This window comes from Chiloscyllium plagiosum, chromosome 1, assembly GCF_004010195.1.
Source record: "Chiloscyllium plagiosum isolate BGI_BamShark_2017 chromosome 1, ASM401019v2, whole genome shotgun sequence".
Taxonomy (NCBI): Eukaryota; Metazoa; Chordata; class Chondrichthyes; order Orectolobiformes; family Hemiscylliidae; genus Chiloscyllium; species Chiloscyllium plagiosum.
Genome location: NC_057710.1, coordinates 135,822,176 through 135,836,049, shown reverse-complemented (window position 1 = coordinate 135,836,049; position 13,874 = coordinate 135,822,176). Strand labels below are relative to the sequence as shown.

Here is a 13,874-nt window from a genome sequence, read left to right as displayed (position 1 = left end):
TAATTGTACTGACCTCCACCACTTCCTCTGGCAGCTCATTCCATATATTTGTGAACAGGTTGCCACTTAGGTCCCTTTTAAATCTTTTCCCTCTCACCTTAAATCTATGCCCTCTAGGTTTGGACTCACCCCACCCTGGGGAACAGATCTTGGCTATTCACCTTATCCATGCCTCATGATTTCATAAATTTCTCTTGACTAATGTGCCGCCATGTCATCCACAAATATTTCTTTTTGAGTCCACATTTCATGAGGTTGAATAGTAGAAATGTGTTTCTGTGCTAAAAAAAATGCAAGTTATCTCAAATGGCAAAGGGGCCTTTTACAATTTTAATCTATCTTAATTTGAAGGCCATCCATTAACATGTGTAAATCTAAATTCTTGTGAATGTTTAGAATATGCACAAATATCTGGTTTCTGTCAAAACTATATTGCAGATATTCATTGCTTCCAAAAGCAATGGGGATGAATAAAAAGGACAAAGTAAACCTATTTAGTTGTATATTAGGAACCTTAGTTATGAATTCTAAGTTGAACTTTGATTGCAGGCCATCCAGGTTTTCCATGTGGAAATTCCATAAAATCATCAGTTGCAGGAAGGTGAGGTTGAAATCATACATGTAATTGGCAAAACACTCAGGAGGTTTGCTTCCAGATGTTTCACTTAGTTACCTTTTTAATTGATGTCAAGTGCCTTAAAATCAACGGTAATTAGTGTACAATGAACATTGTTTCTACTTGTAGTGGTTTGGAAATATTGTGACTATGGATTGGTGGGATGACTTATGGCTGAATGAAGGATTTGCCAGTTTCTTTGAGAACATTGGAGTAAATGCCACTGAACCTGATTGGTTAATGGTAAGTAAATTTTCCACATTGTTCCTGAACAGACCTCAAAATATATGGAATTGGCAGATCAATCTGGCAGTGAAATCACCCCAAGTGTATCCACTTATACAGGTGACCAAGGCAAGAAAAGTCACCCCCATAAATAGAATGGAAAGAAATGGAAGAAACTTGGGTTCATGGTGACCTTATCAGCAGCAAGTGTGGGAGAGAACCAGCCAGTGATTGGATGAACATCGTGCATGGCAGCATTTACCAAGGCCAATGGAAGTAGGGATGGGATGGGAACTGAGGCTGATAGACAGCAGACAGGATTAGAGGTCTAGGTATAGAGAAGTGGGGCAGAGAGCCTGATTGACAAGGCTGAGAACTAGGGAGGAAGTGTATATTCAAGTAGGAGAGAGGAAATTCTTTTGAGGGGGAGATGAGGGTTTAGAGAGGGTCTACAATGGGGAAGAGGAGCTGAAATAGGAGAGAAGGTCAGCAAATGGCGGAAAGAATCTGATTCAGGCATTAGAAGGGTGCAAAAGCAAGAAATGCCCATCTCAACTTGGAACAGGAAGACTGAAGTAATAGATTCCTTGCAAGTTAATATGGAGTCTGTAGAAATTTAGGAACTGCTATATGGATTAGGGTTGGTGGGGAGAGGAATGCATTGGATAAAATTGTAATGACAGCCATGTCTAATTTCATGTAGAACAAATATATTCTTAAAGATTTGCATTTGTGCTGCCACATCTCAAAGTGCCTCACAAGTTAAAACTGAGGTCATTTGCATGTTTGATTGTTGTTAGACAAACTCACAAATGTTTATCTGAGACCCCATCAATTTGGGGTGGTTTTTTTTGTGTATAGAAGTGGGTCAACTTGTCTTTTACAAAAACATTTTGTAGCTGACTCCTGCCAATTTGAGCACTATGGTGTCCAGAAAATCAATGTTTTCCTTGTTTGTTATGGCTTTAAGTTAAATGAATTTGCGATGATTATAGGAGATTATTCTAATTCTGCTGCCATAAGTCCAAAGCCCCAGGAGACTGTCACCCCTAAAAAGGAATTGTGTGAGATTGTAAAGAAGTGCTGAAATGTATAAAAATGGTCTGTGAGTAATATCAAGTGGATCCCTCAACAAAAATTAAGCCAGGTTCTGAAAGTACTTCATTGATATCAGCTTAGACCTACTGAACAATAGGCCTCTTGTGATGCACTGGTGGTGCCCCTACCTCTGAGCTGAAAGGCCTGGGTTCAAATCCAATTTGTTGTAAATGTGTCATAACATGTCTGAATAGGTTAATTGAAACTAACTATAAATGGGCTGAACATGTTCTATGGAGATTCCTTTCTCTGCTGCTATTATTGAAGTACAGGCAGTTCCCGGGTTGTGAACAGTTCAGTTCTGGAATCTGTATGCAAGTCAGAACACAAAGCAAGGCAATATATGGGAGCCTTTCTAATTACAGGCAGTGTCCATATTTTGAGTCTTTAAAATTGCACTCCTGTATAAGATCAAAATTGTAAGTGTTCATGGTCAGGTGTAAATTATGTAAATTGGGAATGTTTTTATTACCTTTCCAATGAAAAGCAGTGATTATTGTCTGTTATTTTCTAAATGTTCATAAGTTTTTCTTTATAACACATTGGCAGGTATATGCATCACTAGTCCTGCCAAAGAGAGTCTTGCAGTACTATGATTCATGATTGGTTTGGTCACTAATTGCTGATATGTTTTGCAGATGGATCAGATCCTTATAAATGATGTTTTGAGTGTAATGGCTGATGATGCTTTGTTATCATCTCATCCCATCATTGTTAATGTATCAACGCCAGCAGAAATTACTTCTGTGTTTGATGGCATATCATATAGTAAGGTAAGAATTGTGAATTTATTATAAAGGTAATACATAAGTTATTTGCACTGTAAGGATGTTGTGATATTTTGCAAAACCCTGTGCATACTGAATGGGGCTGAATTTTGGCCAAAAATACTTCGGGATGCTCCTCACACTCTTCCTGGCAGTAGCTGAATTTCCAGCCAATGACTGGGCCTGGCCCTCCATCTGACGTCACTGAAGATGTCATTAGCTGTGAGTTTCATACTTTTTAAAAATTTTGTAGAAGATGCACTGGTGCCAGTTGCCCAACTGCAAAGTGGAGAGAACACAGCGAGAGTGGGATTGTTTGCTGTGACTGATGGGATCTGTAATTGCAAGTTATAAATTTAGAGGGCAACAGAAGTAGGCCTGGAGAATGCAACTAGCTGGGTCATGCTTTCAAGAGCTGGTATGGGCACGATAGGTCGAATGGTCTCCTTCTGTACTCTAAATTCTGTGAACTCCCAAGGAGAAAGGCACATGGATGCCATTGAAAGGGAATGCAGTTTAACAGAGAGTCTGCTACAAATCAGAATTTATTGGTGGTAAATTTTTAATTCACTTATGGGATGAGTGCATCACTGACTGACCAACATCTATTATTCATCCCTAGTTGCCCTTGAAAAGGTGGTGATGAGCTGCCTTCTTGAACTGCTGCAGCCATTAGTTGTGAGTTTGATTATGTGACAATCAATTGTGAAATGACTGTCCTCCATATCTTAGAACCCCATTTTAGTGAATTACTCTCCACAGAATTGAGTTTTTACAGACCTTGAAAGCGTGCAAACATGATTTACAAGGATGTTGTCAGGGTTGGAGGATTCAAGTTACAGGGAGAGGCTGAATAGGCTGAGCCTGTTTTCCCTGGAATTTCAGAGGCTGAGGTTTATAGAGGTTTATAAAATTATGAGGGGCATGGATATGATGAATAGACAGGGTCTTTTGCCTGGCGTGGGGGTATCCAGAACTAGAGGACATAGGTTTAGGGTGAGAGGGGAAAGAATTAAGAGACCTAAGGAGCAACCTTTTCATGCAGAGAGTGGTACGTGTATGGAATGAGATGCCAGAGGAGCTGGTTGAGGCTGATACAATTACAACATTTTAGGGGTGGTAAGGCAGGCACCAGCTCAGTGTAATGGACTTGTGCAGAACCAGTGTCTCTAAAGAGTCTGCTTATAAAGACTGGCTCTGGCATATATGGCATGCTGGAGGAAGGGGTTAGGTGAATGGGATAGAGTTCAGTACTGCCGCCCAGGAATGGAGACGTGAAAGTGATTGTGATGCTCAGCAATTTCACTGGAGAATTGTTTCATGGATTGGTTGGGGTAACTTCTGGGATCTCACATCTGTGGTCCATCTTTGCACAATAAGAAAAGGACAGATACCTCACTTATGAGTGTATAATGTAAGGATGAGGGCTCATATGGAAATTAAGCTATGCCAAGATGACAGTTGAAGAGTCAGGAAGCATCCAAGGAACAGGAGAGTCAATGTTTCAAGCATCAGGAATGAATAGATCTTGCTTGAAACGTCGACCCTCCTGCTCCTGGTTTGCTGCCGCACCAGTGTGCTTTTCCAGCACCACACTTTTCGACTGATCTCCAGCATCTGCAGTCTTCATTTTCTCCTAAGCCAAGGTGACAATCAGCTTCAATGCTGTGGTGGGAATCCCACAAGTCCAGAGAGTCATTAACTCCATACAGGCCGCCATAATCCCCTTCAGAATGGACATGTGCTTTCCTCAGCAAGAAAGGGGTCCACTCCGTCAAAATGGTGTGCAACTGCAGCAAGTGTGTCAGAGGTTTTTAGGCAGCTGCCAGGTTTCCTTCATTCCAAATTAGTCATCGAGACTTCACTTAGTCACTGCATTGGAGAGGCTTTGTGGACAGATCAAGTGTCTCAAGGGCATATCCACTGAGGGCTTGGTTGCTCTCATCAGTGCAAGAGATGCAGTTGGCAAACAGAGGCCATATACAGGAGAGACTGAGGGCAATGACCACTGACATGCAGGGAGATCCACAGTAAGTTCAGCTAAGACTCCTCATGCTGTCACTGGACAAGAACCATTTACCTCCTAGTGGATGTCCAGATGGCATGTAATGCCATCCCATGGCATTCATCAGACACGTCCATCATGCACTCCTGCCCTTCTGTTACCATCATCCATTTTCATGCCCCTTCAGCTGTGCATGGCCTCCTGAGGGCACAAGAATTACACACGTTGAAGGCACATGTTGACGTAAACTAAACATACTGTTCCATGCGTGAAGTGAAGAAAGCTGCACGGGCACCACCTTCAGGAGTATCCTCTTTTCTGAGGAGAAGCCCACAAGGCAATATTTCTGCTTTGTGAGTTGGGAGTCCCAGGATCCCAGCAAGGATAGGAGCTGCAGTGACGCTTGTGATGAAGAACATCTGATTTTGTCCAAGGCTAGGACAGGAGGAGAGCTGCATAAAAAATTCTGAACCGCTTAATCCCACCATTGGTCACATCTACCATCTTGAGGCTGGGACAAAAGAACCCGTCTGGCAGCTAGGTGCAACAACGTGTTACTGAACCATGGAGCCACTTCCTGTCATGCTGTGACATCTATCTGAGTGCGGCAATGCAGGTTGAAATGTTGCTCCCTGATTTGCACTAAGAAAATACCTCTCTGGGTAACTTTTCTGGGTAATGGCAGGAGTAAGAATTTGCTGCACCCCTTCCCTAACCTTTAATGATCGCCTTTCTCCTGAAATACATGCAAATATAATGAATTGAGAACTGTGTGATTGCGCAACATGCCCCCTAGTGGAAGTGATTGCCAATGACATGCTGAATTTAGCAGAATAGAAGATTCCTCCCTATGTGAATTTATTGCTGAGAGACATTAATAGGAAATACATAATCACATTTGTTTGAAATTCATTTATTTTAAAAGCCTCTGTTAAAATCAGGGGAGGAATTAATATGTTTCTCAATAATATTGTACATCACAAAAAATTCAACCTCACTGTGGGCCCTCAAATCAGATAGTGTTATATAGGGGTCACTATAATTGATAAATGTACACTAGTGAGCAATTAAAACTTATCACATTTATTGAATTTCAGCATGTTAACAGTAAGATACTTGGTACTGTTGGTAAAATGAAAGATATACTGAATTGATTGTACATAACATAATATGGTAAACAGTTCCTCCCTTGCAAACCATGTTTGAATACAAACAGTGGCCAGTTAGTGAACATAATGAGAACCTGTTGCAGTCTTTATTGTAGAGCATTATTTACCTTTTTAATTTAGAGTCTGTTTGTTTACTGCGATATCATGTGCATAATGCGTGAAATGAATTGTTCAAATATTTTGTTCCGTGTGTTTTTATGATAGTTGTCCCCCCAACAGAAAAGTTTTAGAACTGTAAATGACACTGGAATCGTAAATCAATATGAGGCTGATTTTATGATTATCACTTACTTGGATACCTTGACCAAATGCAGACAATTTAACAATTGACCCCTATAAGTAGTGCTTTGACATGAAAGCAGCAATTTTCTACATAAGGTTGGCCAGCTCAGTGGTAGCACTGCTCCCTCAGCATGCCAGGGACTCTGGTTTGATTCCACCCTTGGGCAACTGTCTGTGTGGAGTAAGAACATGCTCCCCGTGTCTGTGTGAGTTTCCTCCGAGGTGCTCCAGCTACCTCCCACAGTTCAAAGATGTGCAGATTAGGTGGATTGGTGATGCTAAATTTCCCCTAGTGTCCAGAAAGCTGTATGTTAGGTGGATTAGCCATGGGAAATGCAGGGTTACAGGGATAGGGCGGGCCTGGGTAGGGTCTTCAGAGGGTCAATGTGGACTTGATGGGAAAAATGGCCTCTCTCCACACTATTGGAATTCTATGTAAACCTGGGCTTTCTTTTGACGGAGAGAGATAATTCACTGAAAGGGAAGGGACACATTTTGAAGACCAGGCCATACAAAATTTTCAATTTTGATGGAAGAAAATTGCCCTTCACACTCTCATGTGACTTCGGTTGCCCAGAGTATTGTATCAGCTTGAGATCCCTAAGTGGTGATTAATTGGTTGAATGCTTTTCTGTATTTTAATTTGTGTTCACACAATAACACAATGTAAGTTTCAGACAGAGGGGAAAAAAGTTTAAGTTCATTGGGTAACCCATCTGGAATCTCATGGCTGTTTTCTAGTAACGCCCAATCTTTTTGTTGACCAATGACGAATTCTTTTATTAAGTGTGGAAACAGGCCCTTCGGCCCAACTAGTCCACACCTACCCTCTGAAGAGTAACCCACCCAGACCATTCCCCCTAACTAATGCACCTAACTCTATGGGCAATTTTAGCATGCCCAGTTCACCTAATCTGCACATCTTTGGACTGTGGGAGGAAACCGGAGCACTCTGAGGAAACCCACGCAGACACTGGGAGAATGTGCAAACTCCACACAGACAGTAGCCCGAAACTGGAATCAAACCAGGGTCCCTGGCGCTGTGAGGCAGCAGTGCTAACCACTGAGCCACCGTGCTGCCCCAAATTTCTTCATTGAAATCCATTTCATTTTCTTGCTCCACTGCTGCACTAATGGTCTGCTCAACAGATTTGGCGATATGTCGGTTTAAAAAAATAAGCTTTTGTACTCGTCAGTTATATTTTTAGGGATTATTATGCATTTCTTTTTGTTCACACTGAGTGCTTATGTTTGCAGGGTGCATCAATTCTCCGTATGTTACGTGATTGGATTACTCCAGGAAAATTTCAGGAGGGTTGCCAGGTACAGAATTCTTGTGGGTTTTTTACTCTTGATCAGTAAATGTGGCAAAGCACCATGGCTTCAGTACATTGTTTTGAAGTTATGATCTGTCCTTATATTCTTGTACTGGTGAGATCCTGTTCTCAGTCATTCTGTCATGAGGGCATCACTGGAAGCTAAGTAGTTCCGAACAGAGATGGAGAAGAGTGGCATTAATTGATACTAATTCCATGCACACATCTTGTCTGTGGATGACACAAAGAGCTGAGGGTCCAAGAAGGAAAACAATGCATGCCCTATTGAAATTAAACAATGTTGTTCACAATAACAGAGAACTTTGTTTTAAATACTGCACTCTACCTTCAGAAATACCTCCAGGATCACCACTTTAAAAATGCAAAGACTGATGACTTCTGGCAAGCGCTCTCAAAGGTAAAGACTAGTTTCTTTGTTTCTTTCAATGAGAGTTTACTGCTTATATCTGTTCTTATTTTCCACATTTCTTAGCATGGAATTAATTTCTTCTGTAGGTCAGTGGTCATCCTGTGAAGGAAGTGATGGATACATGGACACGGCAAATGGGTTTTCCTGTTCTAAATGTTGATTCAATGTCTGAGCTCGCACAGAAACGCTTCCTGTTAGACCCTGGAGCAAATGCAACTCAGCCTCCTTCACCTTTCAAGTAAGACATACTGTTCAATGGATAACCAATTTGCTTTGAATTAGCACGATCCTGGTGGGAATAATGAGCTGGAAATTAAACCCCATGATTCCATAAATCATCAAAATTCTGAAATATAATTCATTTATTTTCAGGTGGTTAATGGCTGATTGTGACCATTATTGAAGATAAAAGAAATTTTGTTGCCAAGCGTCATCAATGAACAAGAGACAGAAATGTATTTATTGTCACAAACTTATCATCTAACCTTCAAAAAAACCTTCAAAGGGCGGCATAGTGGTTCAGCAGTTAGACTGCTGCCTTACAGTGCCAGGGACCCTGGTTCAATTCCAGTTTCTGTGTGAAGTTTGTACATTCTCCCCGTGTCTGCATGGATTTCCTCCGGGTGCTCTGGTTTCCTCCCACAATCCAAAGATGTACAAGTTAGGGTGATTTGGCCATGCTAAATTGTCCATAGTGTTAGGTACATTAGTCAGGGGTAAATGTAGGGGAATGGGTCTTGGTGGGTTACTGTTTGGAGGGTCGATGTGGACTTGTTGGACCAACGGGCCTGTTTCCATGCTGTAGAGAATCTAATCTAAAGTAAATACTAATGCAAACTTAACCTATACTCCTTTTAAAGCTTCGTGTGCCCTCTTGCTCAAGCTCTCACACATGTTTACACTTGCCATGTGTATCTCTCCTAATGTCTCTCTCGCTCTTGCTCGCTCTCTCTCTTGCTGTCTGTGTCTTGCACACACAGACCCACCCCCCACTCCCCGCCACTTACCCCCCCCCACCCAATAGGATGGAATGAGACAATTTTGCGCACAGTTGGATTTTGATTAGGAGACAGTGAGGTGTGCTGATACTGGAGATTAGAGTTGAGAGTGTGTTGCTGGAAAAGCACAGCAGGTCAGGCAGCATCTGAGGAGTAGAAAATTCGACGTTTCAGCCGGAGCCCTTCATCTCCTTTCCTGATGAAGGGCTGTGGCCTGAAACGTTGATTCTTCTGCTCTTTGGATGCTGCCTGACCTGCTGTACTTTTCCAGCAACACACTCTCAATTTTGTATTTTGATACCCATTGTTGTTGACCACAGCGATCCTCAATCTGGGAGACAGTCTAATGGATTTGGATCTTGGCTTTAATTGGAAGTTACCATGCAAAGTCTTTGCATGTTAAGGGAGAGCAAGGGATTCAGCATGTGGATAGGGTGTCAAACTGCTAATTTAAATCAATCCAAATCCTGTCGCTGGGTGTGCGTGTGTGTATGTGTGTGTGGGTGTGTGTGTGAGTGTGTGTGTGTGTGTCCTTTTTTCTTTTTCCAAAAACAACACTTGCTAACGTCAAAATCCATGTTCCAGTTAAAAAAAAAGAGCACAGTTTATCTTTCCTTATGAAATGCCTTTTAGGAATGCATGTGTATCGCATCAGCTGGTTCCTTTTCATCTATCTTACCATTACCTCGTAACAGAAGTCTATAAATTTGTCAGGCCTGATCTCCCCTTCATGCAGAAGTGCTGACTCTGCTTATGTACTGTACCTCTGAATGATCCATAGTAGACTCTAGGTTTACCTCATTTTAAATAACCACCCACAGCCCGTTGGTTCATATCACCTGTGAACCAGTTGGTCCATTTCCTGTCAGTTATTTGTACATGTTTACTGTGGCTATATTGCTTCCATTTCCAGTTGAATTTTCCCTGTTCAGAATATCTAGACCCTGATTTTCCACCATGCACAGTGAAAATGTGGTATCTGACAGTGCGATGGAGCTCAGAAGAAATGGACCACATTCCGTTATACACTGACTAAAAATATACAATAAACAATTGAAAATTATTGAATCCTTTATTTTTCCATTTCAGTTATCGATGGAATATCCCGATAAAGTGGCACACAAAGAATGAAACAAATGAAACTTTTTTCAACTCCACTTCAAACAGTATGTATGAGATGAAAGAAAGTTGAGACTTCAAAATATAGCCTTTCAGCTGAAAATCTGAAACCATAGCAGAAAATACTGATAGTGCTTTGCAGATCATGGAGGTGATAATTGGTCAGTTTCTATAATGGGGCTTGACATCAAAGCAGGAAATTGGAACTCTAGTCCTGAAAGTCCTGGAATTCAGTAAACCCAGGTTATCTCAGCCTCCAGTAGTTGATGCTCCCTGCTGGCAGTATGAGCTCAGACATTGAGCGTAAACTTGTTCGGCTCACCATCAAAACTCTGTTTTTATTTATTTGAGCCTTTTTAAATATAAGATTGTGTCTGATGCAAGATCTATTTTTCTTTTTTTTCATGGGGTGTGGATATCATTGGCTAGGCTAGCATTTTTCACCCTCCCTTAATTGTCCTGAGCATGGTATTGAACTGCCTTCTTGAACCACTGCAGTCTTCACAGTATGGGAACAACCACAGTGCTGTTAGGAAGTTCCTGCATTCTGATCCTGCAGCAGTGAAGGCACAGTGATATAGTTCCAAGTCAGTTCCATTTTTGGATGGAAGCTTGCAAATGATAGTGTTTCTATACAATGGTTGTCCTTGTCTACCATTGTGATAGAGGTGATAGTTTAGAACAGGTGAGTTACAGCTCTATGTCTTGTAGATGGTACATACCGCTGGTGATGTGCATTAGGGTTGAAGGGAATGAATGTTGAAGTTGCAAGTGGGTTGCCAATCATGTGGGTTGCGTTGCCCTGGATAGTGTCATTCTTAGAGTCCTGTTGGAAAATATACTCATCTATGTTAAGTGGAAAGTATTCCATCACACTCCTGATTTGTGCCTTGTAGATGGTCAGGATTTGGGGAGTCATGATGTGAGTTACTTACCACAGAATTCCTAGTGTCTGATCTGCTCTTGGATCCATAGTATTTATATGCTCATCCACTTCAGATTCTGGTCAATAGTAATGCCCAGCTGTTGAAAGTGAGACACTCAGCAATGATAACATATTTGAATTTCAAGAAGCAAGGGTACTCTCTAACCAGAGATTGCCTGGCATATGTATGACATGAATATTTCTTGCCACTTATCTGCTGTATCGGTGCCACCTCTTGCTTCCATGAGGAGCTTGAACAGTTCATCAACTTCACTAACATCTTCCGCATTGACCTGAAGTTCACCTGGACCATCTTGGACACCTCCCTCTCCTTTCTGGACCTCTCCCTCTCCATCTCTGGTGACTGGCTCAACATGGACATCTATTTCAAACCCACCAACTCCCGCAGCTATCTCAACTACACCTCCTTCTACAAAAATACAAACTCTTACTCCCAATTCCTCCGCCTCCACCATATCTGCTTCCAGGAGGAACAATTCCACTCCAGAACATCCCAGGTGGCCTCCTATTTCAAAGACTGCAATTTCCTCTTCCCTGTGATCAACACTGCCCTCCAGTGCATCTCTTCCACTTCCCACACCTCCACCTTTGAACCACACCCCTTCCACGCTACAAGGATAGAACCTCCCTAGTCCTCCACCTTCCACCCCCCTAATCTCCGGATATAGCTCATTATCCTCTACCATTTCTGCCACTTACAATCAGACCCCACCCTAGATATATTTCCCTGCCTACCCTATTTGCATTTCACAGAGACCATTTCCTCCGTGATTCCCTTGTTAGGTCCATGCCCCCACCAACCCATCCTCCATACCCAGCACCTTCCCTTGCTGTTGCAAGAGGTGTAAAACCTGTGTCCACACTTTCCCCCAGCTCTGTCCAAGGCCCCAAAGGAAATTTTTACATTGGCAGGAATTTTTCTGCACATCCACCCACCTCATTAACTGATTCAGGTGCTCTCAATGTGGTCTCCTCTACATCAGGGAGATAGAATGCCAACTCACAAGAGTGTTTCAGGGGACATCTCTGGGACACATGCACTAAACAACCCCACCACCCTGTGATCGCCCACTTAAACGCCCCCTCCCATTCCCCCAAAGACATAGAAATCTTGGACCTACTCCACCACCAAATCCAAGCCACCTGATGCTGAGAGGAAGAATGCCTCATCTTCCTACAATCACACGGCATCAATGTTGACTTTAGCAGTTTCTAAATCTCCCCTCCACCCAACTACATCCCAGATCCTGCCCTCCAACTGATCACCACCCTCCTGACCTGTCCTACCTGTCCAGCTTCCTTCCCACCAATTCACTCCAACTTCGCCCACTGATCTATCACAATTACCCCCACTTGCATCCACCTATCATCATCCCAGCTACCTTCCCCCTGGCTCCACCCCCACCTCACCTATTTATCAGTCAGACACCGCCGCCGCGACCAACCTAACATTCCTGATGAAGGGCTTATGTCCGAAACTTTGACTCTCTGACTCCTCAGATACTGCCTGATCTATGCTTTTCCACTGACTCTCCAGCATCTGCAGTCCTCACTTCATCCCATTTATCTGCAAATGATTGGATACTATCCAGGTCTTGCTGAATGTGGCATGAACTACTTCGGTATTCGCAAAACTATGTATTAAATTGAACATTGTGCAATAATCCAAGAGTATCCTCACTTTTGATGTTATGATTAGAGAACGGTTATTGAAGAGCCTGACCTTTGCACTGACGAACTGGGCTTCTCCATCACTGGGGACATTCATGGAATCTTCACCTTCTGGTTATTGTTTAAATGGCCACCACCATTCATGACTTGATATGGCAGGACTGCAGAGTTTTGACCTGATCCATTGGTTGTGGGATTGCTTTGCCTTCTCTGCTGCATGCTGCATCTGTTGGTGGGCACGCAAGTAGTCCTGTGTTCTAGCTTCACCAAATTGACACCCTATTTTTAGGCATGCATGCTGTGACTCCTGGTATGCCTTTCTGTGTTCTCCATTCTACCTAGGTTGATCTGCTATCTTGCTGGTATTGATGGTGGGGAATATGCTGGGCTCTGCGGCTACATTGTGGTTATAAACAAGTCTGCTGCTGACGGCCAACAGCACCTCAGGGTTGCCTGGTTTGCACCGCTGCAACTGATGGAAGTCTGTCCCATTTAGCACCATGGTATTGCTACACAACAAGTGCTAATGGGCCAGTAAATCATAGTTGTATGTACAATAAGAGGCCATTTGCTCCATCATGCCCATGCCAGCAATATGTGATTATTCCACTGCACACCACACTATGTAGTAAAGGAAGCCACACTGCTGGGTGAAATATAAATCTTTTAGCTGCTACAACAGAAAAAAACAGTTTGGAATGCCCAATAGATCTAGCAGAATCTGCCAGGACAGAGTTAATAATTCAGGTCTCTTGCCTGTTATTAAATTTGAAATGCTAACCCACTTTCTTATTATAGTGATTTTGGAAGGATGGAAAGCAAATCTTCTTCATGTACAGTAAGAATGAGGGCCAAAGTATTGCAGGAGATATTAATTTATGTTGATGAATTACTAAATTAGGGCACTGGATTAAAGTTAGGAAAGAGCGAATCTTTTTTGATAAAATAAGACCGGGCATGTAAGATGAAGACTTTCTACTGTTAAGATTTTGGCATATGATATTAGTCTGTTCATTGGTTTTGTTAAAATACAGACATAAGAACAGTAATTAAACTAGTTTTGATAAATATTTAGGTATTAATTTGATGCAAGAATCAGTTGATGGATTACTGAAAATAAACACAGACCATGTTGGATTCTATCGTGTGCAGTATGAAGCAGCAACCTGGAATAAAATCATCAATCAACTGATAAATGACCATAATGTAAGTTAAAATGTTCTTCATCCAAT

At 42.1% G+C, this 13,874-nt stretch overlaps 1 protein-coding gene across 2 annotated transcripts in view; it reads left to right on the top strand.

The window, feature by feature from the left end:
• LOC122553638 (glutamyl aminopeptidase) overlaps positions 1 to 13,874 on the top strand; it is a 64,309-nt gene that overhangs the window by 35,728 nt on the left and 14,707 nt on the right. For both annotated transcript variants that reach the window (XM_043697755.1, XM_043697764.1), the window contains exons 6-12: positions 746 to 859; positions 2,578 to 2,712; positions 7,420 to 7,485; positions 7,831 to 7,896; positions 7,995 to 8,146; positions 9,996 to 10,072; positions 13,718 to 13,848. In XM_043697755.1, coding sequence (XP_043553690.1) covers positions 746 to 859; positions 2,578 to 2,712; positions 7,420 to 7,485; positions 7,831 to 7,896; positions 7,995 to 8,146; positions 9,996 to 10,072; positions 13,718 to 13,848 — 741 coding nt within the window. The remainder of the gene's footprint in view (positions 1 to 745; positions 860 to 2,577; positions 2,713 to 7,419; positions 7,486 to 7,830; positions 7,897 to 7,994; positions 8,147 to 9,995; positions 10,073 to 13,717; positions 13,849 to 13,874) is intronic.